This window comes from Puma concolor, chromosome A2 (genome assembly GCF_028749965.1).
Source record: "Puma concolor isolate L17-30 chromosome A2, mPumCon1.1.hap2, whole genome shotgun sequence".
In the NCBI taxonomy this organism is placed as follows: Eukaryota; Metazoa; Chordata; class Mammalia; order Carnivora; family Felidae; genus Puma; species Puma concolor.
In genome coordinates this window covers 137,370,018-137,395,342 of record NC_141668.1, presented here as the reverse complement: position 1 = coordinate 137,395,342, position 25,325 = coordinate 137,370,018, and the positions used below count along the sequence as shown (strand labels likewise).

The 25,325-nt window shown below is 39.3% G+C and overlaps 1 protein-coding gene and 1 long non-coding RNA gene across 3 annotated transcripts in view; one reads left to right on the top strand and one right to left on the bottom strand.

The window, feature by feature from the left end:
• Nucleotides 1-25,325, bottom strand: part of LOC147583555 (uncharacterized) — a 225,010-nt gene that overhangs the window by 5,226 nt on the left and 194,459 nt on the right. The gene's annotated exons all lie outside the window — the stretch shown is intronic.
• Nucleotides 5,518-17,924, top strand: KBTBD8 (kelch repeat and BTB domain containing 8). 2 transcript variants are annotated; one of them, XM_025916519.2, is made up of 4 exons: nucleotides 5,518-5,627; nucleotides 6,211-6,421; nucleotides 10,260-11,374; nucleotides 14,617-17,924. In XM_025916519.2, the coding sequence occupies exons 1-4, from the start codon at nucleotides 5,612-5,614 to the stop codon at nucleotides 15,078-15,080; spliced, it is 1,806 nt and encodes a 601-aa protein (XP_025772304.1). In that variant the 5' UTR covers nucleotides 5,518-5,611; the 3' UTR covers nucleotides 15,081-17,924. The 2 variants fall into 2 exon arrangements, with proteins under 2 accessions (XP_025772304.1, XP_086553755.1); XM_086697629.1 differs by lacking the exon at nucleotides 6,211-6,421 and having other exon boundaries at nucleotides 5,565-5,627.

Here is a 25,325-nt window from a genome sequence, read left to right as displayed (position 1 = left end):
TGTGATTCTGTAAGCTTCAGAGAAAAAAAAAAAATTCAGATCATGACTGAGGTTAGAGAAAATCAACAATTGTTGTTTAGTTCCATTCATCCCATTTGGATTATAAGCTCATCTTCAAGCAGGGAAGGGTGTTGAAGTCTCACATTTGACTGTGGCCTTGACTCTCACACAGATTCTAAGCTTAAATATTATCAAATAACTCAAGGGTCCAGTATGGTAATTCCATTCAGTTTCCAGTCTTGTAAAATAATTCAATCTTGCAGTAGAATGGTGAAAAATAGTCAAGTTAATAAATATTAATGATTAATCATATTTATACATATTTAAGCATTTTATTTAATTATTTAGTGGAAAGATAAAAAATACTAAGTTATTATACCTTTAAATCTATCAGTTCAGTCTGACAAAGTCAAATTACTTTAACAGTGTGACTATTTCCCCTGTGACTTTAAATTTTTTTTCCATTTCTTGGGGCATGAAAGTATCTCAAACCTACACCAATAGTACTGTCCATTTGATAAATACTCGCAGATACTATTTGACTATGATTTGATACAGACCAAGACCTGTTTAAAGGAGAAAAAAATTCTACAACATCTTATTTTCAATACTCTGTCTTATTCCTAGGGACCTTTATATACTGTAATCAAAACAGAGTTGGCTTTAGAGCCAAAGATCTCTGTCTGAGTATGGACAAATTATTTAAGTTCTCCACTCATTAGTCTCTTCATTTGTAACACTGTTCTTATACCATTTAATTAAAACATGAAATTCAGTGAAATAATGTAGGTGACACATAGCCATGAACTTCTTATCCTTGTTCAAGCCCTGAATTAAGCCCTATCAATACTAAAGTATGGATGAATTAATGCTTTACCTTGTGTGTCAAGCCAAGATAAAGCAAATGGGTAAGAACATACTCTATCCCTTTTGTGAATATCTCTGTGGTATATCCTCCTTTGGTGCCTAGCTGAAATCTCACACCAGCTGGACAAAACCTCATCAATTTTCTGAAAGGCTTCTTTTATTCCAACTAGGGCTGCCCTCAGTCCTCATTTTTTTAGTCGAGTTTTATGTGAAAATGTGAATTTTCATGTTTTATCTCAATGGATAAAATGTATATGTATATGGATAAAATCATATACATATATATTCCTATATATACCTTATATCACACACACACACACACACACACACACACACACACACACACCCCTTAGTCGAGTTAGGCTGCTGTAACAGAATACCATACATTAGGTGGCTTATAAGCAGTAGAAATTTCTCATAGTTCTGGAGTCTGGGAAATCTAAGATCAAGGCTATGGCAGGTTTTGTTTCTAGCGAGGTTCCTATCCTGTTCGTGGAATTATTGTCTTCTCTACCTGCCCTCACAGGGTGGAAACCCTCTGGGGTCTCTTTTATAAGGGCACTAATCCCATTCATGAGAGCTCCACCCTCTTTACCTAAATCACCTCCCACAGGGCCCTCCCCCATTGTTTTTGATTTCAGGAATATTACTTACACAGTGCCTGCCCAGAATGCAGATTGGGGAATGGTAATAAATATCTTGGGAGAATTGCATGTGCCTGCCACTAGTTTTACAGTCTTTTGTTTTTCATATATATGCTAAATTTCAAATACTTAAAAGACAAATCAGTGTGTTTTAATATCCCTCTGTATGGTCAAATTCAGTGATTCACAAAAGGCAGTCTTCTAGTTAGTATCATGTTGAATCCTCACATCACTTCAAGGGAATTAAAATTGAAATATAGGGTACTTAGCTGTCTCAGTGTGAAAAGCATGCAACTTTTGATCTCGCTCATGAGTTTGAGTCCCATGTTGGGTGTAGAGATGACTTAAAAATAAATTTAAAACATTAAAATACAACAAAGGCCAGTAGTGTACAATCAATAAACCTGATGTTAATATCTCTTTAGAGTTTTGAACTGAAAAGAAACAAAATCATATGAAAAGTATCAGGCTTTAGACATTACAAAAAAACCACTTTTTTCAGTATTAAATTTATATGCAAACAATAGCTTTTGTTGCTTCATTTATAGCATTAATTCAGGGGCACCTAGGTGGTTCGGTGAGCTGAGCACATGATTCTTGATTTGGGCTCAGGTCATGATCCCAGGATCATGGGACCAAGCCCCGAGTTGGACTCCATGCTGAGCGTAGAACCTGTTTAAGATTCTCTCTCTCCCCCTCTGCCCTTCTCCCTGGCTTGTGCTCTCTCTCTATATATATATAAAAACTAAAAAAAAAATACAAATATAAAGCATTAATTCAGCCAACATAAAAGTTGTTAGCAAGTACAAATGTCACATTTTGCTATAGTTATAGCCTGAGAAGGATACATACAGAAGGATGTCATTTGTTAAAAGGTAGCAGTCACAGGTATTCTCTCTTTACTTTCATTTTATATTACTCTGGTCAATTTCACAGCCTCAACCAGTACTGAACAGGGAAATTGGAAAACAGCAGAATCGATTTGCAGGGTGATGTCCTATTTTCGTTTATACCTTCTGCATCAGGGCTGCTATCATTCTTGTGTTGTGTGGTATTATTATCAACAGTAGCCTGGGCACAGTTGATAATTTCTGAAAGTCATTCTCTTAAAGTAGAAGCATTAAAAAAAAAAAAAAGAAACAAAACAAGGCAACTGTGCAATTTTCTCATTTTCCAAATTTGCTGCTTTCATAATACTTCATCTTTGTAGAGTTTTAACGTAAGGACTTTTTTCTCAAACAACCATGATTATAGCAAACTCCTTTCCTTTTGGTTCCTAGATAATTAAGTATTAAAATAATAAAGCTCTAAGTGTCTCATTTGAACTAAATATAGGTCGCTCAAGTATCTGGTTTGCTTTTTCAATTTCCATCTTTACTCAATTTTACTTTAAATTATAAATATATGAGACAATGCTTCACAGGAAAATATAGTACTTAAGGCATTAACAAAACTGGCTTACTTTTGGGGCTGCCTTTCTAGATTGGCAGTAAGTTCTTATAAAATTACAAATTAGAGCTATTTGAAAACAAAGCTGTAGACTTTGGCTGTTTAGTATCAACCCTGAAACAAAATCTCCTTTGTATTCTTAAAGATCATTGAGAATGAGTAATGTGGGACTACTGGCTCAATTTTTACATCCCCCTATTTCTTCTTCTTCTTCTCTTTTTTAATGCATTTCTAATGATGATGAAATCTTTACTATGTAATGCCATCTGCCCGGTAGAATGGAGACTATTTACAGTGTCATATAAACAGCAACCTTGCAATTGTAAATGTTCACTTTTTCTCCTATTTATATTTAGATTGGCCTTTGTTCTTTGTATCCTGCCACCTAGAAATTCAGAAATTTTTGTGGGTCAAAGAATCAAAAGCTTTCTTTGAATCAATTAAACTGTATTGCCAAGTCTATTTGTTAATTAGGTGAGAATTAAATGAAAAAGAAAACTGGCCAAATTTCTTAAGGCTTAGATAGTTTATGAGGACAAAAACAAAACATAAGAAAATTAATATTTTAGGGGCGCCTGGGTGGCTGAGTTGGTTAAATGTCTGACTCTTCATTTCTGCTCAGGTCATGAGCTCACAATTTGTGAGTTCAAGCCCCGTGTGGGTTCTGTGCAGACAGTGCTGAGCCTGCTTGGGGTTCTCTCTCTCCCTTTCTGCCTCTCCCCTGTTTGTGTGCAAGTGTGCACTCTCTCAAAAAATAAATAAAGATACTTCAAAAAATAATGCATTAAAAAAAAAAGGAAATCAATATTTTAACATATTTGAAAAGGTTGCCAGATAAAATGCAGAACACCCAATTAATTTTGAATTTTCGGTAACAAATATCTTACTTATGTTGTAAATATTGCGTGTCCTCTATTTTTATTTGCTAAATCCCTAAGGATTGATGCCAGTTTTGTCTTAATACTTTCAATACGGTGAGTGAAACCTCCAGTATTTTCATAAGTCACAAAGCAACAGCACTGAGATCATAATAAAATGGAAATGTAAAGTTCTGAGTATCAAGTTTAAATCAATTTTATCCATGCAGAGCTGTGCAGACAGGGTATACAGGGTACAGTCAGGGTGTAGACATAGTGTAGACATCAATGTTTGTATATCCCAGCCCCAAGGAAATGCCAATTCTTGTTAACTTGCATGGAATTATAGTATTTCGAGCTCTAAATTTTTCAGCAGAGCTAGAACTGGATTGTTTTTCATCATTCTCTTTCTTTCTCAGTCACAACTTAAGTTCCAAATCCTTTATCAAGAAGCTCAACTCTTTGATCTTTTCAGTGTTAGAAAAGCTATGTGCACAGAATATCTATATCTCTACTAAGAATTCCTTCCCATTCACTCATGATACTTCCTTATGTTTCAAAGGTCTACAAATAGCATTTCCAAGGTGAGGTCACCTGTGCCTTACATTTGTTTTTAAAACATTAAGAATCTATCATGTGCCAGGCACCCTGTTAGACGCTAGAAACACAAGACAAGTAAATCAAAACGTGTCAACTGTAAAATTTCTGCTTTCTTTCCAAAGGCCTGTAGGCTATGGGGTAGATGGAATAGTAATTGTAATTCACATGGTACAGGTGAATAGCTAAGTGCCCCAGATTTAAAAGGTCTTATCTAAGTTCAGATATTTAGTAAGGGAAGAGCCAGGGCTTCAGTAATGATCCCTGGCTCAGGCTCAGGGCACCCTCCAATATTTCTTCAAAGGAAATCTCAGACCATTCAGTATCTTAACTTCTCCATTTCCCAGGAGCAAAAAGGAAAGCATCCTGAATCCCTCTAGACTTTTCACGCCCTCTTAAAAGTGGAACAGGTGTTCTCTGGGTGTTGGAGAAAAGCAAGGCATGAGTGGGAGTTAAAGATCCTGAGCAGCCGTTGTAACCAGACCAATTAATCTGTAGAAACCAGAGCACTCGGCCAAGGCGATGCTATTTCAATTGGGTGTCACAGGTGACTCATCAGAGATGGCTTGCTTTGGGGCCTCCTGATATTTTACTTCAGGGTGGAGTGTCAGATTTCCTTCGCATTTTTGGACAACAGCTCTCTTGTCCATTTCCAAATTTTTCTGGTTTCACAGCCCTCAGGCAGAGCCCGCTCTCAGACCGGAAGCTAGTCACTGGCGAGAGGTTTAGGGAATGAAGAAAAAAGGTGAAAAAAAAAAAAAAAAGAGCCGGGGCCTGGAGAGGGGCCTAAAATGGGGGAAATTTGCACTTCAAGAGCTTTCCTTACCCCAGCCCCTCAGAATGACAGCTCTCCTCAGCCAGAAGACTACCTCTCCCGGCAGGCTCTGCACGCCCCACAGACACAGGCTGGCGAGTTCCCAGCTCTCCACCTCTGCCAGAACCAGCCAATAGGAATCACCGGCCTGAGCCTCCGCCCTACTCGGACCACGCGGGAGCGGGGGCAATAAAACTACATTCCCCGAAGCGCCTTGCGCACTTCATGGCCAATCGGAGCATGGAACTCGGAGACTGGGGGCGGAGCCGGATGCATAGGCCACCCCATTGGCCAGGTGAAGCTAAGAAGAGCCGGAACCCGGGAGCGAGAGAAGCGAAATGACATTTCCTCTTTAAATAGCTGGAGCCGGGCCCCGTAGAGAAATGGCCGCGTCGGCAGGTGGGTCGTGTGGTGGCTAGGGAGGTGTGTTAGGGGGGAGGTGGGCCACGGTCCAGGCTTAGACTGCGAGCTGAGGAGGTGGCGACGAGGAGCCGGAGGGAAGGATGGGGAGGTGGAGAGGGATGAGGGGAGGGAGGATGGATGGCGTGGAGGGCGGTGGGCGGTCCGGCTGGGCAGCGATGGGGAGGCCGGGTACCCGCCGCCACCCCGACGCGTTCATCAGGCGGTTGAGGGGGCACTGGCGGCCGCCATCCATCGAGCTTCCCTCGTGAGGCTGCTGCCCTCCGTTCTCGGCTGGGACGTTCTGGCTCTCGGCGGAGTCGCCGCAGACGCCGAGACTGTTCTGCCGGCACAGTCCCTCGGCGAGCACGGGGCTTCGGGCTCGCCGGGCTCCCGGAGGAACAGGCTGGTGCTTGAACTTGCATCGCAGCCCTCTCTCTCTCTCTCTCTCCCAGATCCTACCCCGCGGTCCCTTTTGATGGTGTATGTCTCTACACATAATATGTATTTTTCTAGGGGCGGGGGGAGCGTGAACGCCGTAACTGGCTCGGAACTTCTTGTGGTTGTACGATTTTTCTCCTAGATTTAAGTAAGTCTTCCCCAACACCGAATGGGATTCCATCTTCAGACACAGCCAATGATGCCATGGACCCCTTCCATGCGTGCAGTATTCTTAAGCAACTCAAAACAATGTACGATGAAGGACAGTTGACAGACATTGTAGTGGAAGTGGATCACGGGAAAACATTTTCCTGTCATAGAAACGTTCTTGCTGCAATCAGCCCTTACTTCAGGTATGATGATGGTAGAAACTTCTGTCGATGTCCGCACGGAGTTCCCTTTGTCCCTCAGTATTGCCCACTTGATTATAAAACGGAGGTGAGACGATGAAATGAAACCCGCGAGTTTGTTTCCTTAAAATAAGTAACAGGCCCTATTTTATTAAGCCCTTGTTTTTGACTTGATGGATTCTTCTAGAATTCAGGTGGTTGGTTTTTAAGGGAGTGAATATATTTTTGTTTGTTTCTGGCAAATAACTACAAAATCTAGAATTGGGCTGCTCAGCATGGCCGCCACAGGCCACATGCAGCTCTTTAAACGTCGTTGTTTTAAATTAAATAAAATAAAAAATTCAGTGCCTCAGGCAAACTAACCACATTTCAAGTGCTCAGTAGCCACGTGGAGGTAGGAGCTGCCAGTTGTATAACCCAGATAAAAGTTTGGGTGGACAGTGCTGATCTAGTATTTGTTCCAAAACTCCAACCATGACACATATTTCTCCGGTGCCTGTAACTCTTAGAATTTAAAACTTACTAGCGCGTAACTTGGGAAGCAAATTACCATTCGGTAGTTTGTTTTAACGCCACAGGGGTCAAAGCAATGAAATAAAATGAATGAAATACAGTTTCTGCGTTATCTTAGGCTCCAGACTCATGATCGTTTCCAAGATTTCCAGAAGTGTTTTTAAGTGAACTTTTCATTTTCATTGCATTCTTCTTTGGGTATCAAAAAGCTACAGCAGTACAGTTTTAAAACCTGGATCTAACAAAGAATTTCCTACTTTAAGACAAGATCACTGATACAGTTTCCTGCTTGAGTTTAACTTCCTTGGTTTCAAGTGCTCATTTTTTTAAGCCTTTCAGTGTTCACTAATAGTGTCTGAAAGACAGTGAACTAATTTTCTCAACTACGGTCTAAAAGTGCTGTTTTTCTTTTTCAGGGTGCTTTTCAGTGTAGCGTTCCAGACCGTAGTTTCTGGTTCCTCTTTCTCAGAATACTGGGTTAAATATAGTCGCTTCATAGCCTGATGCTTATGATGTAACCATTAAGACTTGCCTAGGGATAGGTCATTGGACTGTTAAGTATTAACCATCATGAGGCAGTGAGCTGGAAGGAAAAAAGAAGAAACTGATATGCACAGAAGGTAGGAAGTTGGGCCTGGTAATGGAAACTGCCTAGGGAGATTTGCTTGTCCGGACTCTCCGTTAGACATGGTTAGTTCATCCATGGATTTAAATATATGTCCCGGTTACTACTGATCAAATTCTGGGCTAAGCTTACTTTACCTACATTGTTTTTTATGTCTTTACAGTCCTGTCTCTGTACAGTTATTTCCATTTTAAATGTGAAAAACTCAGATTCGGGGAGGTTAAATGAACTGCCTAAGTCATCTAGCTACTAAGTGGCAGAGGCTGCATTTGATTCTAGAGCCAAGCTTCTTAGTCACTATCATGACTTTTAACAAACAGGAGTGGGTCCTCTTTGAAGTTGCCTTTCAGAAATTTCTATTGTATGTTAAATTTGGATAGTTAAAAAAAATTGAAACTTGAAAGTGAAAATGTCTATATTTTATACTGAAATTTTATACTCTGGCTTGTATCATTTAAATTTTATACTTAATTAAAATTAGTTCTGAAGACTTGGACTAATCACCTTAAAAGAAATATGCTATAGTAGATTTTCTTAATTATAAGAAATTAAGGAAATGCTTGGAAAAGTTTCTAAGCATAAGAGAGGTGAATTCAGATGAAGGTATTTGGCTAGAAAACTTAAGGATTAGGTTCTTATCTCTTGCAAGAGCTATTTGTACAGAAATTTCTTGGCACTGGTGCTGCTCCTTATGTGAAATCGAGGAAGACATACTTAATAGTTTCTAAGTCTTGCATCACTGGTGGAAAAATAAGAATAGCTTGAAATCTGGCATGGTTGTGTCACGATCCCAGTGACCTGTCAGAATTAAAATTTGCATGATCATTAGAAACTTTCTGCTGCTCAGGATTTTGTGTGAGGAAATGCTCCATCTTTATGTGCCATTTCCAGAAAGAACCTAGTAGAACAGAGAACCCATCAGGTATCACGCTGCTCCTGTGTGTGAGGCCAGCCTATTCAAGTCAGCAGAGTTCCCATGATAAAGGGGTATGTGGTAATGTTCTCCTTTGGGAGTTAATCTTTGCCTAATGAAAGGCTTTATTTTTCTTTTTAATTGGGAGCTGTATAGCTGGGTGTTTCAGCACCTGAACTGGAAAACCAGCTCCTACATTGGGACATCTAGTTTTCACTCATGAAAAAAAGCCCATTTGATCTTAAACTTAAGATTTACATTGTAGAAGCCAAAATAGGACTCAGAGGTGGTGAACCCAGGCATCAAGCTGGGTCCTTGTACCCAGGTATATACCCAGTGTTTCTCATTGTATCTTAAAATTAACTAGTTAAGGATATTTTTTTTACAACCTAGCATTGTAAAATGAGAAGGGCCTAGAACTGTATCAACAACTTTATCACAAATGTTAGGTTGATTTCTTCAATAGACATCTATTAAGCACCCAAGGGCAAACAGCCCTTTTCTTTAAATCTTTTTCAAAGAACCTTGATTTGATTTTTGTATTTAATTTTAACAGCAGTCCAGGAAGAAGCCTTAAAGGAGGGGAAAAAAAGGCAAATGATGTGTATACACGACTAATAACACTTAAATACAGAGTCAGACTTTTGGCTACTTAATATTTTGGCCAAGAAGAGCCCACAAATGCAGATATTTACAATAAATAGATAAATAAATAAATAAATAAATAAGTAAGTAGGTAAGGAAGTAAATAAGAAAGTCTGCTTTCAAAGGCAAAAGCTTGGGATTTTCAAAACCGTCATCTCCAAAGAATTAATTCTTAAACTCTCTTTAGAAGTACGTATCATGGGGCACTGGGTGACTCAGTCGGTTAAGCGTCCGACTTCGGCTCAGGTCATGATTTCACAGTCCATGAGTTCGAGCCCTATGTCGGGCTCTGTGCTGACAGCTCAGAGCCTGGAGCCTGTTTCAGATTCTGTGTCTCCCTCTCTCTCTGCCCCTCCCCTGCTCATGCTCTGTCTCTCTCTGTCTCAAAAATAAATAAACGTTAAAAAAAAAGTACATATTATATTGAGCCTACTATAATCTATTTATATTCAGATATACCTGGGTAAAATATGGTACCTTTGAGAAAACGGAGTATATTTCTTTAAGCAAAGGTTTTCACACTGTCGAAGGAAAAGTGAAGTGATGTTCTTTATATTCCTTACAATGATGAAGGAAGCATTCAAAAGATAAAGGGAGTAGGTAGAGAATATGAACTTCCGAAGAACATCCTGTTTTTCTGAGATGAAATTTTTAAAGATCTATTTTGGGGACAAGTTGCCTTGTACATTTCCACTGAGACATGAAAAGTTTAATCAGTCTATATATGCCAGTGTCTTACATTGACACCCTCCATGCATTCTTAAATTTTCTTACTGGTCTGGTGAGTTAAGATCTCAAGTCCCTAAGGCAACTGATAAGAAGGTTCGCTAGGGACTCCAAGGAAAGTAAGGTGTCCTGGAATATTTCATGGCATCTTTCGGTGTGCTTTATTTAGGTATATTCTTTTTCTCAGAGTTGGCATAAAGGGGACTGGCCCTCAGAGTAGGATTTTCGAGATTAAGCAGGCTAAATCCTTATGCTAGATGATCAACTTCTACCCCCATTCGGCATATCAGGAAACACATTAGGAAATTTTTTTCCGTGACAAAGGTTATCTCTGTGGTAACTGTACACCTCCAAAAATTTGCCACCATAATTTTTTATATGGAGTGCAGATATACTATTAACCACTCTTTCCTTCCTAGATCCATGTTCACTAGCGGCCTTACAGAAAGTACTCAAAAAGAAGTTCGAATAGTTGGTGTTGAAGCTGAATCCATGGATTTAGTGTTGAACTATGCCTACACCTCCAGAGTTGTTCTGACAGAGGCCAATGTTCAAGCCTTGTTCACTGCAGCTAGCATCTTCCAGATTCCTTCCATCCAAGACCAATGTGCTAAGTATATGATCAGTCATTTGGACCCGCAGAATTCTATTGGGGTCTTCATCTTTGCGGATCATTATGGTCATCAGGAACTCGGAGATCGATCAAAAGAATACATTCGTAAGAAGTTTCTGTGTGTCACCAAAGAACAAGAGTTTCTCCAGCTGACAAAAGACCAACTGATAAGTATATTAGACAGTGATGACTTAAACGTAGACCGAGAAGAGCATGTTTATGAAAGCATCATAAGGTGGTTTGAACATGAACAGGATGAAAGAGAAGGGCACCTTCCAGAAATTTTTGCCAAATGCATACGTTTTCCTCTGATGGAGGATGCCTTTATAGAGAAAATTCCACCTCAGTTTGCACAGGCTATAGCCAAAAGCTATGTAGAAAAGGGCCCATCCAGTACCAATGGCTGCACACAGAGACTTGGAATGACTGCCTCCGAAATGATCATATGTTTTGATGCTGCCCACAAACACTCAGGAAAGAAGCAAACAGTGCCTTGTCTAGATACAGTCACAGGAAGAGTGTTTAAACTATGCAAACCACCAAATGATCTAAGAGAAGTGGGGATTCTCGTATCACCAGACAATGACATTTACATTGCAGGAGGGTACAGGCCGAGCAGCAGCGAGGTCTCCATCGACCATAAGGCAGAAAATGATTTCTGGATGTATGACCATTCCACCAACAGGTGGCTCTCCAAGCCCCCCCTGCTGCGAGCGAGAATAGGCTGCAAACTGGTGTACTGCTGTGGTAAGATGTATGCAATTGGAGGTCGTGTTTACGAAGGTGATGGGAGAAACTCACTAAAATCCGTGGAGTGCTACGATAGCAGAGAGAATTGTTGGACCAGCGTTTGTGCGATGCCTGTTGCCATGGAGTTTCATAATGCTGTGGAGTACAAAGAGAAGATCTATGTCTTACAGGGTAGGTGCCTGAGTGGTTTATTCTCCATGAGAGGGTAGCAGAATAACCTACTTCTGTTAAAACAGGTGCTTGTTCTTGTTCACTGGGGACTACCTCTGGCTTCTTACCGTAATCTGTTGGTGGGAACAGTCTATTCTAGAAAGGATGTTTAAAGACCATCAGCTTTTGAATCCACAAAGGCAGGCATCTTTAAATGAGCCTGTTAAGTTTTTATGTTCTTACTGTGTTTTGACATCACGTAGAATAAGTATTTTTCAAAACATAATCTGATAAGTATTAGTTTGGCCTTCTGGGGAAAACTATTTCAGAGCCGTTTTTAAGACTTTAAGAGAGCAAGTCTGATTGATACATGTCTTTTTACTCTTCCATAATACATAATCAAGAGATGTAGCAACTACTTGTTATGGAACTTAGTGGATTAGTTTGAAAGAGAAAAAAGAACAAAGAATTTTGTGATCAACCTTAGGATTGCCAAGGTCATGAAACGGAATTATAAAGAGTTTGAAATTGCAGTCTTTAGATTTTAATTTCACCGCAGTGTGTGATACCTTTCAAAATAAGTTTTTAAGCTTTTTCAGTGAAAAACTTGGGATGCCACTTTTTCTTGCGTTTGCTATTACAGATGAAGAGGGACTATCAAATCTACTTAGCTTTCAACATTTTTTTTGTTTGAACTACTGAAGGCTAGGACTCTGGTAAAGATGATGTAGCAGCAGTAGTAGAAAGAATGACCAAGTGAGTAGAAATAAGATAATTTATCGAAGGTTCTAATTGGTGATAAATAATGTTTTCCCTGTGTTCGGTTTCGTAGACATTTTAGTCGCTTGGATGTTGAATGCGATGATGATACTACCAACATCTTTATTCCTCTTCCTGTGTTTCTTAATTGCTTATACATGTTTTCCTCACACTATTACTTTAATAAAATAAGAAAAAAGGGATGATTCTGTATAGATACATAAGATTTTTTTCGCTGTCACACCATTAAAAAAATATATTCTTTGCTTGTCATCCTTATTTGACACAAAATGCCTGAACTCATTTGTTTAAACTTCAATATCATTTTAATTCTCCAAAAGGAGTATTAACTAACTAGTATCTTATTTTAGTTAAATAGGAACATGGGCATGGATAGGTTTATTGGTCTTGCTGAATAATGGAATATAACAATGGGTACATAATCTGTCCAGTATGGTTGCATAGGTTATATCCTCCAATATGATGAAGATTTCTCTACATATATTTTGGTCTTGCTGGCTAACCAGTTAGTTGGTAGAGATATAATTAATTAAGAGATTCCCAGTTGTAAGGTAAAGGTTATGTATTAATGTAAATACTAAAGCAAAGTAATAATGAATTAATAGAATTTTCAGGGCTGGAATGAACATTGTTTAACCTGAGATTATGTTTTATGTAAGAGGAATCTGAGACTCTAAAAGTTTTCTTAATTGCCTTTCACTGGTTAAGCTTTTAAAGAGGACTTCAGATTTTAAAAATTTACTTTGTTTGTCATCTTTCCTTTTTATAAGAAATTTGTAGGGGGTGTCTGGGTGGCTCAGTAGTTAGGCATCTGATTCTGATTTTGGCTCAGGTCACAATCTCACGGTTCATGAGTTTGAGCCCTGCATCAGGCTTTTGCTGACAGCCCGGAGGCTGCTTGGGATTCTATCTCTCCCTCTCTCTCTGGCCCTCCCCTTCTCATGCTGTCTCTCTCTCTCTCAAAAAAAAAAAAAAAAAAAAATTGGAAAGAGGTAGTACACATTAGTTTTAATTTCTTTTTCTTTTCTTTTTTTAAACATGTTTGTTTATTTTTGAGAGAGAGAGTATGAGCAAAGGTGGGGCAGAGAGAGGATCTGAAGTGGGCTCTGGGCTGAGAGGGAGATCATGAGGTCATGACCTGAGCCAAAGTCAGAGGCTTTACTGACTGAGCCACCCAGGCGCCCCAGAAAGTTTTCATTTCTATTGTCTTTATTAAGAATCCTGTTAAGGGGCGCCTGGGTGGCTCATTAGGTTAAGTGTCCGACTTCGGCTCAGGTCACGATCTCCCGGTCCGTGGGTTCGAGCCCCGCGTCGGGCTCTGTGCTGACAGCTCAGAGGCTGGAGCCTGTTTGGGATTCTGTGTCTCCCTCTCTCTCTGACCCTCCCCCGTTCATGCTCTGTCTCTCTCTGTCTCAAAAATAAATAAACATGAAAAAAAGAAAAAAAAATTAAAAAAGAATTCTGTTAAAAGTCAGTGAGGGTAGGTGATGTGCAACCAAAAGGTGGTAGTTTAAGAAGCTCCTCTAAGAAAAATGGAAATTATAGTGTCACTACTACTGAGTAGTCCGTTAAATCTGTAGATAAGAGTAAATCTAGTTCAGTTTTCAAGGGGAAGCTCAATTTAGAAGTAGGTATTTCTAATCTAAACAAAGCCTCTTTATATAAATAAAGTTGACATAAATAGTCAGAAGCTTATGCTGTACTATGTGTGGCTATTGGAATATCATATAATCTGTTCATAAAGGGTCCAGATTTTTAAATCAAGGATTTTATACAAATGTTATAGTTAGCCAAACTCTTGTAAATCTTCGCTAGTTAAATTCATGCGGACACTTTTATATTGGCAGTCTGTCTCCGCACACCCTTTTGTCATCAAAATAGAATTAAAAGTGACCCAAATTCAACTCCATGAAATGTATGTTTTCTATCCTGTTAAAGCCATGTTTTTTTCTCTTAAGTATTTGTCTTTGCATTACGGCGGTGCTAAAGTAAACATATCCATGGCCTGTAGACACACATCTGAACAATTCCGTGTGCTGCCTTCTAATTAAATAATTAGCACATAAATTTATAGTGGTTTGTTCATGATGAAGCTGTATACATACTCTGATATCGTACTGGCTAACCATTAGTAATTATGCTTTTTTAGAGCTGGCTTAAAATAAATTTTCTGAAATATACCATTGGGTAGAATAAATGGAGCCAAGCTCTCAATTCTTATTCTGTCTTCAAGTCAAAGTAACTCCTTCTCCCTCCCTATTTCGAACCCCTCCCCAATTCAGGTTGACTATAATATTACGTGTTATGTTCTGCCATGGAATGAAGACATTTTAAACTATTTTATACTATATAATGTATCTCTGGAGATTATACAAGAAATCTTTTAGAAAGTGAAATATTTAGAAAATTAGGCTCTTCAACATATAACCAAAAAGACACATGTAAATATATATATATTCTTGTTTTTCTTTCTGTTTTTTTAGGAGAATTTTTCCTCTTCTATGAGCCTCAAAAAGACTACTGGGGTTTTTTAACCCCCATGACTGTGCCTAGAATCCAGGGCTTAGCAGCTGTATACAAGGACTCTATCTACTACATAGCTGGAACCTGTGGAAATCATCAACGTATGTTCACTGTAGAAGCCTATGATATTGAGCTCAATAAATGGACTCGGAAGAAGGACTTTCCATGTGATGAGTCCATAAATCCGTACCTTAAACTGGTACTTTTCCAGAATAAACTCCATTTATTTGTTCGAGCTACCCAAGTGACCGTTGAAGAACATGTCTTCAGAACCAGCAGGAAAAATTCCCTTTACCAATATGACGACGTCACTGACCAGTGGATGAAAGTGTACGAGACCCCAGATCGGCTCTGGGACCTCGGCCGGCATTTTGAATGTGCTGTTGCTAAACTCTATCCTCAGTGTCTTCAGAAAGTACTTTAATGAGTAGCAGGCCTTAGTGAGCTCACTGGCATCTTGGGCTTGGGGAAACAATGATACAAGAAGTGCTGTCAGTATTTAAGAAGCTGAGAGAATTTATATATGGCAATGGGTGCTCTTAAAGATTATGGTGTAGGAGGGATTTCTTTTCATCCTTGTGATGTTTTCATTTCATTAAGCAAAAGGTAACAAAGTGCAATTATCAGCATTTTTTTTTTTTCTGGTATAAAAGTAATCCTTTTCATTCTAGAATTTTGTGATAATTCGTCACTGAGATACCAGATGAATCAACAACTATGCACTCTTTTAAGAGCAGTTAGGGTATTATTGGTCAGAGACATCCAAACTAGTTTGATGTGACTTTTTATTTTAAATACGGGTAAAAATTTGAGGCAATATCACTAGGACTTTAGCTGTGACCTCTCCAACACAGAGAAGCACTAACTTAGACCCTCATTCTTAGTATGTATATATATATATGTATATACATACACACACACACACACACATTTGTGTACTGTTTTCAAGTGTACTGAGATTTAAATATGTTATTAGAGTAGGCTGAAGGAAAACAAATACGTCTTAGAGCTTTTCGTCTGATTGTTTCCTATTTCCCACGGAAGTTTAAGTTAAGCTAAGTTTTTAGTAGTTTTTTTGTTGATAACTTTTTCGTGTGCTCACACTGTCTCATTATTTACAAATCCCGAAAAGGGCTTAAATTCACAGGTGGCTGGTGCTGGTGTAAGTGAATTCATGTGTATACCTAGATAGGTTTAAATTGTCTGAGCCTATGCTTACCTTTCAAATTGGCCTGTTTTGTGGCATCGTACTTTCCCTGTTGAACTCTTGTGGTTTCACAGGATTCTCTGTCTACATGACAGCAAGATATCTAACTGGACTCAGAATAGTGAGAACATTACTCTCAGTTTGCACTAACACGGGCCATTTTGTTGCCTGACCTTCTTTTCCATCCTCCACCTGTCCCTTCATTATCGGTACAGTGAAAGTTAACTTATTTCTCTTCTGCACAGAGCATAATGTGAAGTTTTACACCTGCTTTTACATTTTTGTTTTCCAGAAACATGGAACTCCTTTGGTGGTCTAATTTAATGGCTTTTAAGTTACATATGACCATTAAAACCTCACTTTTTTTTTTTTCATTTTTGCACTTAATAGTAATGTATATTTTTACATTGCAAACCTTGTTCTAGCTGAAGGTGACTGAGAAGGAAAAGGGTGAGTGAGTAGAACCATAGCATTATAGGTACTAAATCTCTTTTCATATTGAACGGATGAATTTCTAACAGTCAGTTAGTTATTAACATAAAGGACAAACCAACTCATTGGTCATACCTAAGGTGGATATTTGGATCAGTGACTTGTTTTTTACTATGCCTAGAATAATTGATAAAAAGTAGATGGATAGCCCGGAGTCTGTCCTCAAGTAGAATATTTTGATTCTCTTAAGGAAAACAAACTGGCATGGTTTGTATTAGAAACTCTTGCACAAATTGTCATGTGATACTGTGAAACAAATTTGAAACATTGCCTCTTTGCCTCACATACCTCGTTTTTCAGAAACTTTCCAAACGGCTTGTCCTTGACCTCTGCAAGTAAGGAACGTTTTCTGAAGCAGAATTTAAAGTGGACAGCATTTATAGAATTAACATTTTAAAATCAAGTCTTGGGGAAGTTGGATATGTGGTTTCTTACTGGCCTTGATAGTATGTCTATAATCTCTTTATAAACTTTGTCAACCACTTGTTTTTTTCTCTCTCTAGTTTTTCTTCTGTTTTCCTTTATCTACATGCTGTTTGGGGGCTTTTGCTGTGAGTGTTTTGAAGCATCTTTACAGTGTTGCATCGCAGACGGGAGGACAAAACAAAAATCCCTAACTTTTGCAAGAGATGTTCATGTAATTTATTTTTGGAAGCTTTGTTGAATACCTTAAGATTTCCTGCCGCTTCTTGACAATCTTCTGTATTTATTTAGAACAATGTGTTACTTGAAAACATGACATAGAACAGTGAGTTAGCAATTTACACGTGCTGTGTGACATATAGGGGTACAATATACTGTGGTCAATTCTGCAGTAGGTTTATTCCGTTCATCTGCACAACAGTCGATCCTTTGCTATAACAATTTATATCGGGGGTGTGATCTAAGTATAGTGTGTCAAAGCCAAGGCTTAGAATTTGCTACAGGAGTAGAATATATATTGAATTTTGTACGAAGAACTATTTGTTTAAATTATATAACTGGGATATTTTGCCACTTTTAAAATGATTTCAGAAGAGGTCCTAGAAAACTAAGATTAGTAATTTGTGTGGGTATGTGTTTAGATATTTAAGGTACATTTGCATAGGATGATGAGAATAAAAGTAAAAGGCACAATGGGGACTACAGAATTAAAATCTAGGCTAACATATGCCAGTCCCACTTGAACTTCGTTTTTGCATTTGAAGAATGTATGTAGCACTTTCCTCTGTATTTTTTACACATTGGAAACTGGACTTGGTGTAACTGTGTTATAGGAAAGTAGGAAACGTATTCTTTATTTTCCATCTTTGTTTTCTGTTATCCTGCAAAGATGATGCTTAAGCATCAGGCTGATTTCATGGGTGCATGAAGAAAAGAGGGTGTGCTCTGCAAGGAATCAGATTCCCGACGTGAAGCAGTTTAAAATGGCATTCAATGTTCAGTGCTCAGGTATGTAGTTAAGTACTGTAGTCCTTTGGGGGCAAATGTGTAGATATTTTTAAACATTTTGCCATAATTGCACAATTTTTTGCATTTTTACCTGATGGCATTGTTTCTTATAATAAAACCTTTTCTGATTAAAAACTACCATTGTTGTAACTGGACCTCTGACTAGGGAGTTGTACAGAATTAAAATTTGGTGAAAAACATGAAATACCTTCTGTCATAGTAGAATGGAATAAGATTTTAATCTCTCAAATATTTGGCCTCTGAGACAAAATGAACTAGTTCATATCACCTTATATAATGCTCTTTAAACTCCAAAGCAAGCTTGCTTATGTCATTAATACCTTGGATGCGTTTGTTCTGGCCTGAACTTTTGTTATTTCACTCCTCTGTCACACACCTCACATCCAATCCATCAGAAAATTCTGTCGCCTCTTCCTTCAAAATATACCTACACTCTGGGGCGCCTGGGCGGCTCAGCTGGTGAAGCATCCGACTTTGCCTCAGGTCATGATCTTGTGGTTCGCGGGTTCAAGCCCCATGTCAGGCTGTGTGCTGACAGCTTAGAGCCTAAAGCCTGCTTCGGATTCTGTGTCTCCCTCTCTCACTGCCCCTCCCCTGCTGTCTCTCTCGCTCGCTCTCTCTCAAAAATAAATAAAAACATTAAAAATGTATGTGTGTATATATATATATACACACATACACCTAGACTCTGACCAGGTACCATTAACACCATTATCACTGTAGTCTAAACTAGCCTACCTTGTCCACCTTAATGCACTGCTCCTGAACTGGTCTGCCTTCTGTCACCCTGGACTGGTTGTAATCTGTTCTGTTCTCCACACAGTAGCCAGATTACGTCCCTCTTCTGCTCAAACCCCTCCAGGAGATGACTTCTCATCTCCTTTCTGATGAGAGCCAGACTCCTTCCTTACATGATCGACACCTCACAACCCCACCTCTTGGACCTCAGGTAACACCCCACCAGCTCACTCTATTCCAGCCACACAGACTGCCATTCCTGAGACAGGCCAAGCCCTTCCAACATCACTGCCTTTATCCTTGCTGTGTTTTTAGCCAGGGAAGCCCTGACAACCCACTTTACTCAAGCCTCTATTAAAATTCCAGACAGGACCTCCCTGATCACATTATGGAAAAGAGAACACTTTGCTTCCAACTCTACTCACCCATACCACCTGTCTTCCCCCATTGAAATGTAAGCTCCATGAAAGCAAGGAATTCATTTTATTCATTATGCACCTCGGATCTGAGTCTAGCATATACTAGGCACTCAACGAGTGGGTTTTTTTTTTAACGTTTTTCTTAAAAAAATTTTTTTAATGTGTACTTATTTTCGAGGGACATAGCATGAGCCAGGGAGGGGCAGGGAGAGGGGGAAACACAGAATTCAAAGCAGGCTCTGGGCTCTGAGCGGTCAGCAGAGAGTCCAACGCAGGGCTCAAACTCAGGAGCTGTGAGATCATGACCTGAGTTGAAGTCAGATGCTTAACTGAGCCACCCAGGTGCCCCTAGGCAATCAATGAGTGTTTGTAAAAAAAAGAAATGAAGGGGCGCCTGGGTGGCGCAGTCGGTTGAGCGGCCGACTTCAGCCAGGTCACGATCTCGCGGTCCGGGAGTTCGAGCCCCGCGTCGGGCTCTGGGCTGATGGCTCAGAGCCTGGAGCCTGTTTCCGATTCTGTGTCTCCCTCTCTCTCTGCCCCTCCCCCGTTCATGCTCTGTCTCTCTCTGTCCCAAAAATAAAATAAATAAACGTTGAAAAAAAAAATTAAAAAAAAAAAAAAAGAAATGAATTCTCAGTTAAATCTTAGAGAACTCTGAGATGTGGTAGGACCCCTACAATCCTATTTCATTAGATAGAAAACACAAAGATCAAGTGAATTGCTGAAGGTCATCTAACTAATAAGGAGTTCATCTGGGATTAGAACAAAGATTTCCACTTTGACCTTAGTCTATTTCCTACATGCTCCATTAGTTCCAAACGAAACTGAAGGAGCGATAGCAACTTTCTAAGGCAACACTGTTACATAAAATATCCACTGTAATTTTTAACTGTGATTGATCATCAATGAGGGAATAGATGAGGTGGGAAAATACCTTCTCTTTGTCACCCCACCTGGATATCCCATTTTTATATCATTATGCTAATATACTCCTGTTATGAGTTCTGACCCTCAAGTAAGTTGAAAGACAAGAAGTAAAGGCTTGTGAAGTACTGTTATTTTGGTTCTTAAAATGACTTAACGTGTTAATTTTAATGTTTTAAATGTTTCAAAATGTTTATTTTGAGAGAGAGAGACAGAGAGAGTGGGAGAGGGGCAGAGAGAGAAGGAGACAGAATCTGAAGAGGGCTCTGTGCTGACAGCAGAGAGCATGATGTGGGGCTCGAGCCCATGAACTGCGAGATCACAACCTGAGCCTAACTCAGACGCTTAACCGACCGAGCTGCCCAAGTGCCCATGAGTTGCCATTTTAAAATCTTGGTTTTGTATGCCAGTGGTTTTTATTGAAAAATTCTTTGCAAATACAAGAAGTAAGTGATCTGGTATCTCTAAATCTTCGGAGCAATGATGTAAATGACATCTGCTTAGTCTTTTTGAAGTGAAATCTGGCATTTTATATAATGGATTTGAGTGGAGGGAAAAGTATTTTCCCACCATTTATGCTTCTAGGATACACTAAAACTTCTTGACTTAGAACTTGGGTAGACAGAGTTCAAGTGCTTTTCAACATAAACATGAAGAGGAAGCATTAACTACGCCAGTTCTAGTGAGTCCCTAATTCTTATTCTCCATACTCGATTTTGACTACCTGTATCTCTCTGGTAGAAGATTCAAGAACCTAGAAAGTTGGGTCTCTGGCTCATGAGTCTGCTGGTTTTCCTTTCTCTTTTGGTAACCTGTGTTAGCCCAGATACTGTGTGTATACACAAGCAAGCTGTTGCACACACGCCTACAGGTGAATCAATATGGCTGGCATTTCAGAGAAAAGAAAAAGCACAGTCACAAAGTAAACATTTAGAGATTTAACTTGCTAGGCCATAAAGGCACAATTTTCATCTGTGAAAGCGGGAAGTGTTTTATGACTGCTGAGGGGGAGCACAGTCCAGTATGACTAGGTAACCATGACACGATATTTACTTCCACTCTTCGATCATGTATTTTAAATTAGTAAAATGGCAAAAAATATGCAATAAACATCTCACAGCCACCACCTCTATTGTTGAAACTCTCTTGCTCAAGAACCCTGTTACCAGGTTTGGGGTTTCATTGAGATGCCAACCCATGGACCCCACTGCTTTTTCTACTATCCATTAGTCCCTACTGGGGACCTTTCCTGAACTTAGTCAAGTTCAATTCCATGATTCACTCAGAATAATGTCATTTTACATTTGCTCAGTTACCTTGTCTCTTTTTACTACCGCCATACCTGCCTGACAAAACCCCATCCCCGAGTGATTCCAGCTATGATCCTTGTCTGTGCCTGGCCCCGAGTGGCATAGAAATCCCATTCTTGCTGGCGGTTGGACCCTGCCTGGTCCACTGTAAGGCAGGCTGGCAGTGTCAGAGTTAACACCCCGGAGGGCTAGACTGCACCCAATTCCTGTTGGGACTGGTTGATAAAATCCCAGCTTCTTTCTACAGGTGGAATACGTGACACATGTTCTCTACTGTCTCCTAGAGTTCCTCAGTACAAACGAATCCTAGTTGACCATGAAAAGTAACCTGCTTGATATCACACCTTCCCTGTTTCACTTTCCCGCCCTCCTACCATTGCCTCTTGGGACATCCCACCTCCCCTCAATGAACCAACTACTGGCACTCAAATCCTTCCTTGAACCTGCAATCAAATACTTGCTCAGGACTGGCTTCTGCAAAAGCCCAACGTGAAGACACTGGCCATTCTTGCAATTCCTCAAGGCTCTCCCGATATTATGAACTTTGTTCATATTGTTTCCTGTACATGGAGACTCCTCTTCACCTGTTCTTTGCATAACTATTTCATTCTCATCTTTCAGGTCTCAAAGAAATCTTCCCTGATAATCCTAGCTAAAATAAATGCCCTGTCATGCTTGATCACACCATCCAAAGTGGTTCTCTTCCCATGACTTTTTGTTTGGTTCCCCATCGAACAGTAAGTCCCGTGAGGACAGGCACCAAGTTGGTTTGTTATGCAATGTGTCTGGAGGACCTGGAAAAGTGTCTAGCATATGATAGACTTTTTAAAAATATTTTTTTAGACTTTATTTATTTTTGAGAGAGAGAGAGAGAGAGAGAGAGAGAGAGAGAGAGAGAAAATCTGAAGCAAGAGCCAGGCTCTGAGCTGTCAGCACAGAGCCTGATGTGGGACTTGAACCCATGAACCATGAGATCATGACCTGAGCTGAAGTCCGACGCTTACCTGACTGAGCCACCCAGGCGCCGAGACCTTCTTTGTTTTTGATGACTTCAGCAGTTTTGAGGAGTACTTCCTGGTCAGATGTTTTGTAGAATGCTCCTTAATTGGCATCTGTCAGATTTTTTTCTTTTCCATGATTAGACTGGGGTTATGTATTGTGGGGAGGAAGACCACAGAGGAAAAGTACCATTGTCACAGCTTATTAAGGGTATATACTCTCAATCTGACTTACCACTGTTGATGTGAACCTTGATCACCTGGCTGGGACAGTGTTTCTTAGGTTTCCCCACTGTGAAGTTATTCCCTCCCTATTCCATACTGTACCCTTCGGAAAGAAGTCGCTATGGGAAGCCCACACGTAAGGAGAGCAGAGTTACTCGCCATCTCTTGGGGGTGGGGCATCTACATAAATTATTTGGGATTCTTCTCTCTAATCTATTTATTTATCCATTTATATCAGTATGGGCTCATGAATACTTAATTTATACTTAGGCTTATAATCCACTAATACTTTATTTTCAAATTGTTAACAGCTTTGCCATCGGGAGCTCTTCAGTTGGGGCCTGTGCCCTTCTGACCTACTCCCATCAAAATAAATGTTTTTGGTTTATTTAAAAAAAAAAGGGGGGGGGGGAGTGTCTATTTTTGACACTGCAAGATGCTCCAGGCCCATCTTGTATATTTCCTTCCCCAGCCCCCAAATCCATTTTCCCAAGTATCTCCAGTTGTTGTTCTTGGAGATGCGGGCGTTAGGTGCGTTTGTTGCTACTGGGATATTGTTTCTAGAACCTCTCAGCCAACTAGATAAGGAAGTAAGAACGTGTACGTAGTTTAACCCGGCTGCCACCATCCACCATCCATTTACTTAATTATTCAGTTCTAGTATATACATAGAGTGCTGTAGGGATTGTTCACCCACACTCCCATGGAAAGTCACTTTATCAGTGAGAGTACAGTCCTTTTGCCTTCACACTTACTAACTCCATTCGTTTCTAGAGTTATTCAGGTCGACACCTCTCCCTCCCATCTACTTTCATGAAGCTGTTTTACACATTTTTTATAATTTCTACGATAATACTTAACTTCTTTAGCCTGTGATATGGTGGATTATATTCACTGACTTTTCAAATGTTGAACTAGCCTTATAGATCTGGAATAAACCCCACTTGGTTATGATGTATGTTTTCATACATTGTTGGGTTTGATTTGCTTAAATTGTGTTGAGAGTTTTTGACTCTATGCTAATGAGAAAAATCAGTCAGTAGTTTTTCTTTCTTGTAATGTTTTTCTCTGTGTTTAAGATTAGGGTAATGCTGGTGTCTTAGTAAGAGTTAGGAAGATTTTACTTTTATCCCAATTTCTGGAAGAGATTGTGGAGAGATGGTATAATTTGTACCTTGAGTGTGTTGTAGAATTTATGAGTGAAACCATCTGGGCTCGATGCTTTAATTTTGTAAAGTTACTAATTATTAATTCAATTTCTTTAATAGTTATTGGGTTGGTTACTCAGACTATATATTCTTCAAGTTTTGAGTTTTTCAAGAAATTGGTTCATTTCATCTACAATATAAAGTTGAGCGTCAAGTGGTTTATAGTATTTATTCCTTTATTCTTCTAATGTCCAGGGAATCAGTAGTGATTAACCCCTTTTTATTCCTGATGCTGGTAATTTGTATCTTGCCCCTTCCTTCCTTCCTTCCTTCCTTCCTTCCTTCCTTCCTTCCTTCCTTCCTTCCTTCCTCTCTCCCTCCCTCCCTCCTTCCCTCCCTTCCTTCCTTCTTTCCTTCCTTCCTTCCTTCTAATCCAGCTAGAGGCTTATTAATTTTATTGGTCTCTTCAAAGAACCAGATTTTGATTTTAATTAATTTTCTCTGTTGTTTTGTATTTTTAATTTCATTAACATCTGCTCTAATTTTTATTATTTTTTTCTGCTTGCTTTAATTGTTATTTTTTACTTAAGATGGAAACTTATGTTACTACTTTTAAATCTTTCTTCTTTTTCTAATATGATGCATGTGATGCTATAAATTTCCCTCTAAGCAATGTTTTTGTAGTATCCCACAAGTTCTGATATGTTATATTTTGCCTTCTTTAGTACAAAATATTTTGGTCATGTCTGCTTGTAGAACTGGCCCTTTTCATAATTATGTAATGCCCCTTTTTATCCCTGATAGTTTTCCTTGTTCTGAAGGCTTTCTATCTTAAATTCATATGGCCACTCCAGTTTTCATTTAGTGTTAATTTGATGTAACTTTCTCCAAGCGATTTCTTTTAACTATCTGAGTCTTAATACTTAAAGTGGGTTTCTTGTAAATAACTTAAAGTTGGGGCTTTTTCTTTATTTATATCCACTGTGAGAATCTATCTTTTAATTGATATAGTTAGGACATTTACATTTAAATTGATTATACAGGGACACCTGGGTGGCTCATTCGGTTAAGCCTCCGACTCTGGCTGAGGTCCTGATCTCCTGGTTCCTGAGTTCGAGCCCCGCGTCGGACTTTGTGCTGACAGCTTGGGGATTGGAGCCTGCTTCGGATTCTGTCTCCCTCTCTCTCTGTCCCTCCCCCGCTCATGGTCTGTCTCTCTCTGTCTCAAAAATAAATAGAACATTTAAGAAAATTTTTTAATTTATTATACAGCTGGATTAATATCTACCATATTTCTTACTGTTTTCTATTTGTTGTCTTTATCCTTTCTCTTTTTCATTTATTTTCTGCCTTCTCCGGTTTAATTTTTTTTTAATGTTTATTTTTGAGACAGAGAGAGACAGAACATGAACGGGGGAGGGTCAGAGAGAGAGGGAGACACAGAATCAGAAGCAGGCTCCAGGCTCTGAGCTGTCGGCACAGAGCCTGACGCAGGGCTCGAACTCGCGAACCACGAGATCATGACCTGAGCCGAAGTCGGATACTTAACCGACCGAGCCACCCAGGCGCCCATGCCTTCTCTGGTTTAATTGAACATTTTATATGATTCTGTTTGAGCTTTTCTCTTATCACATCAAATATACATCTTTGAATTTTTTTCTTCCAGTGGTTGCCCTAGATTTACAATACACATTTTTTAACTAATTCAAATTCATCTTTAAATAACACTATACTGCTTTGTATAGTGCAAGTACCT

Coding starts and splice junctions, on each gene's coding strand:
- KBTBD8 (XM_025916519.2), top strand. Junction 6,422..10,259: donor GCAATCAGCCCTTACTTCAG/GTATGATGATGG, acceptor TTTCCTTCCTAG/ATCCATGTTCACTAGCGGCC. Junction 11,375..14,616: donor GAAGATCTATGTCTTACAGG/GTAGGTGCCTGA, acceptor CTGTTTTTTTAG/GAGAATTTTTCCTCTTCTAT.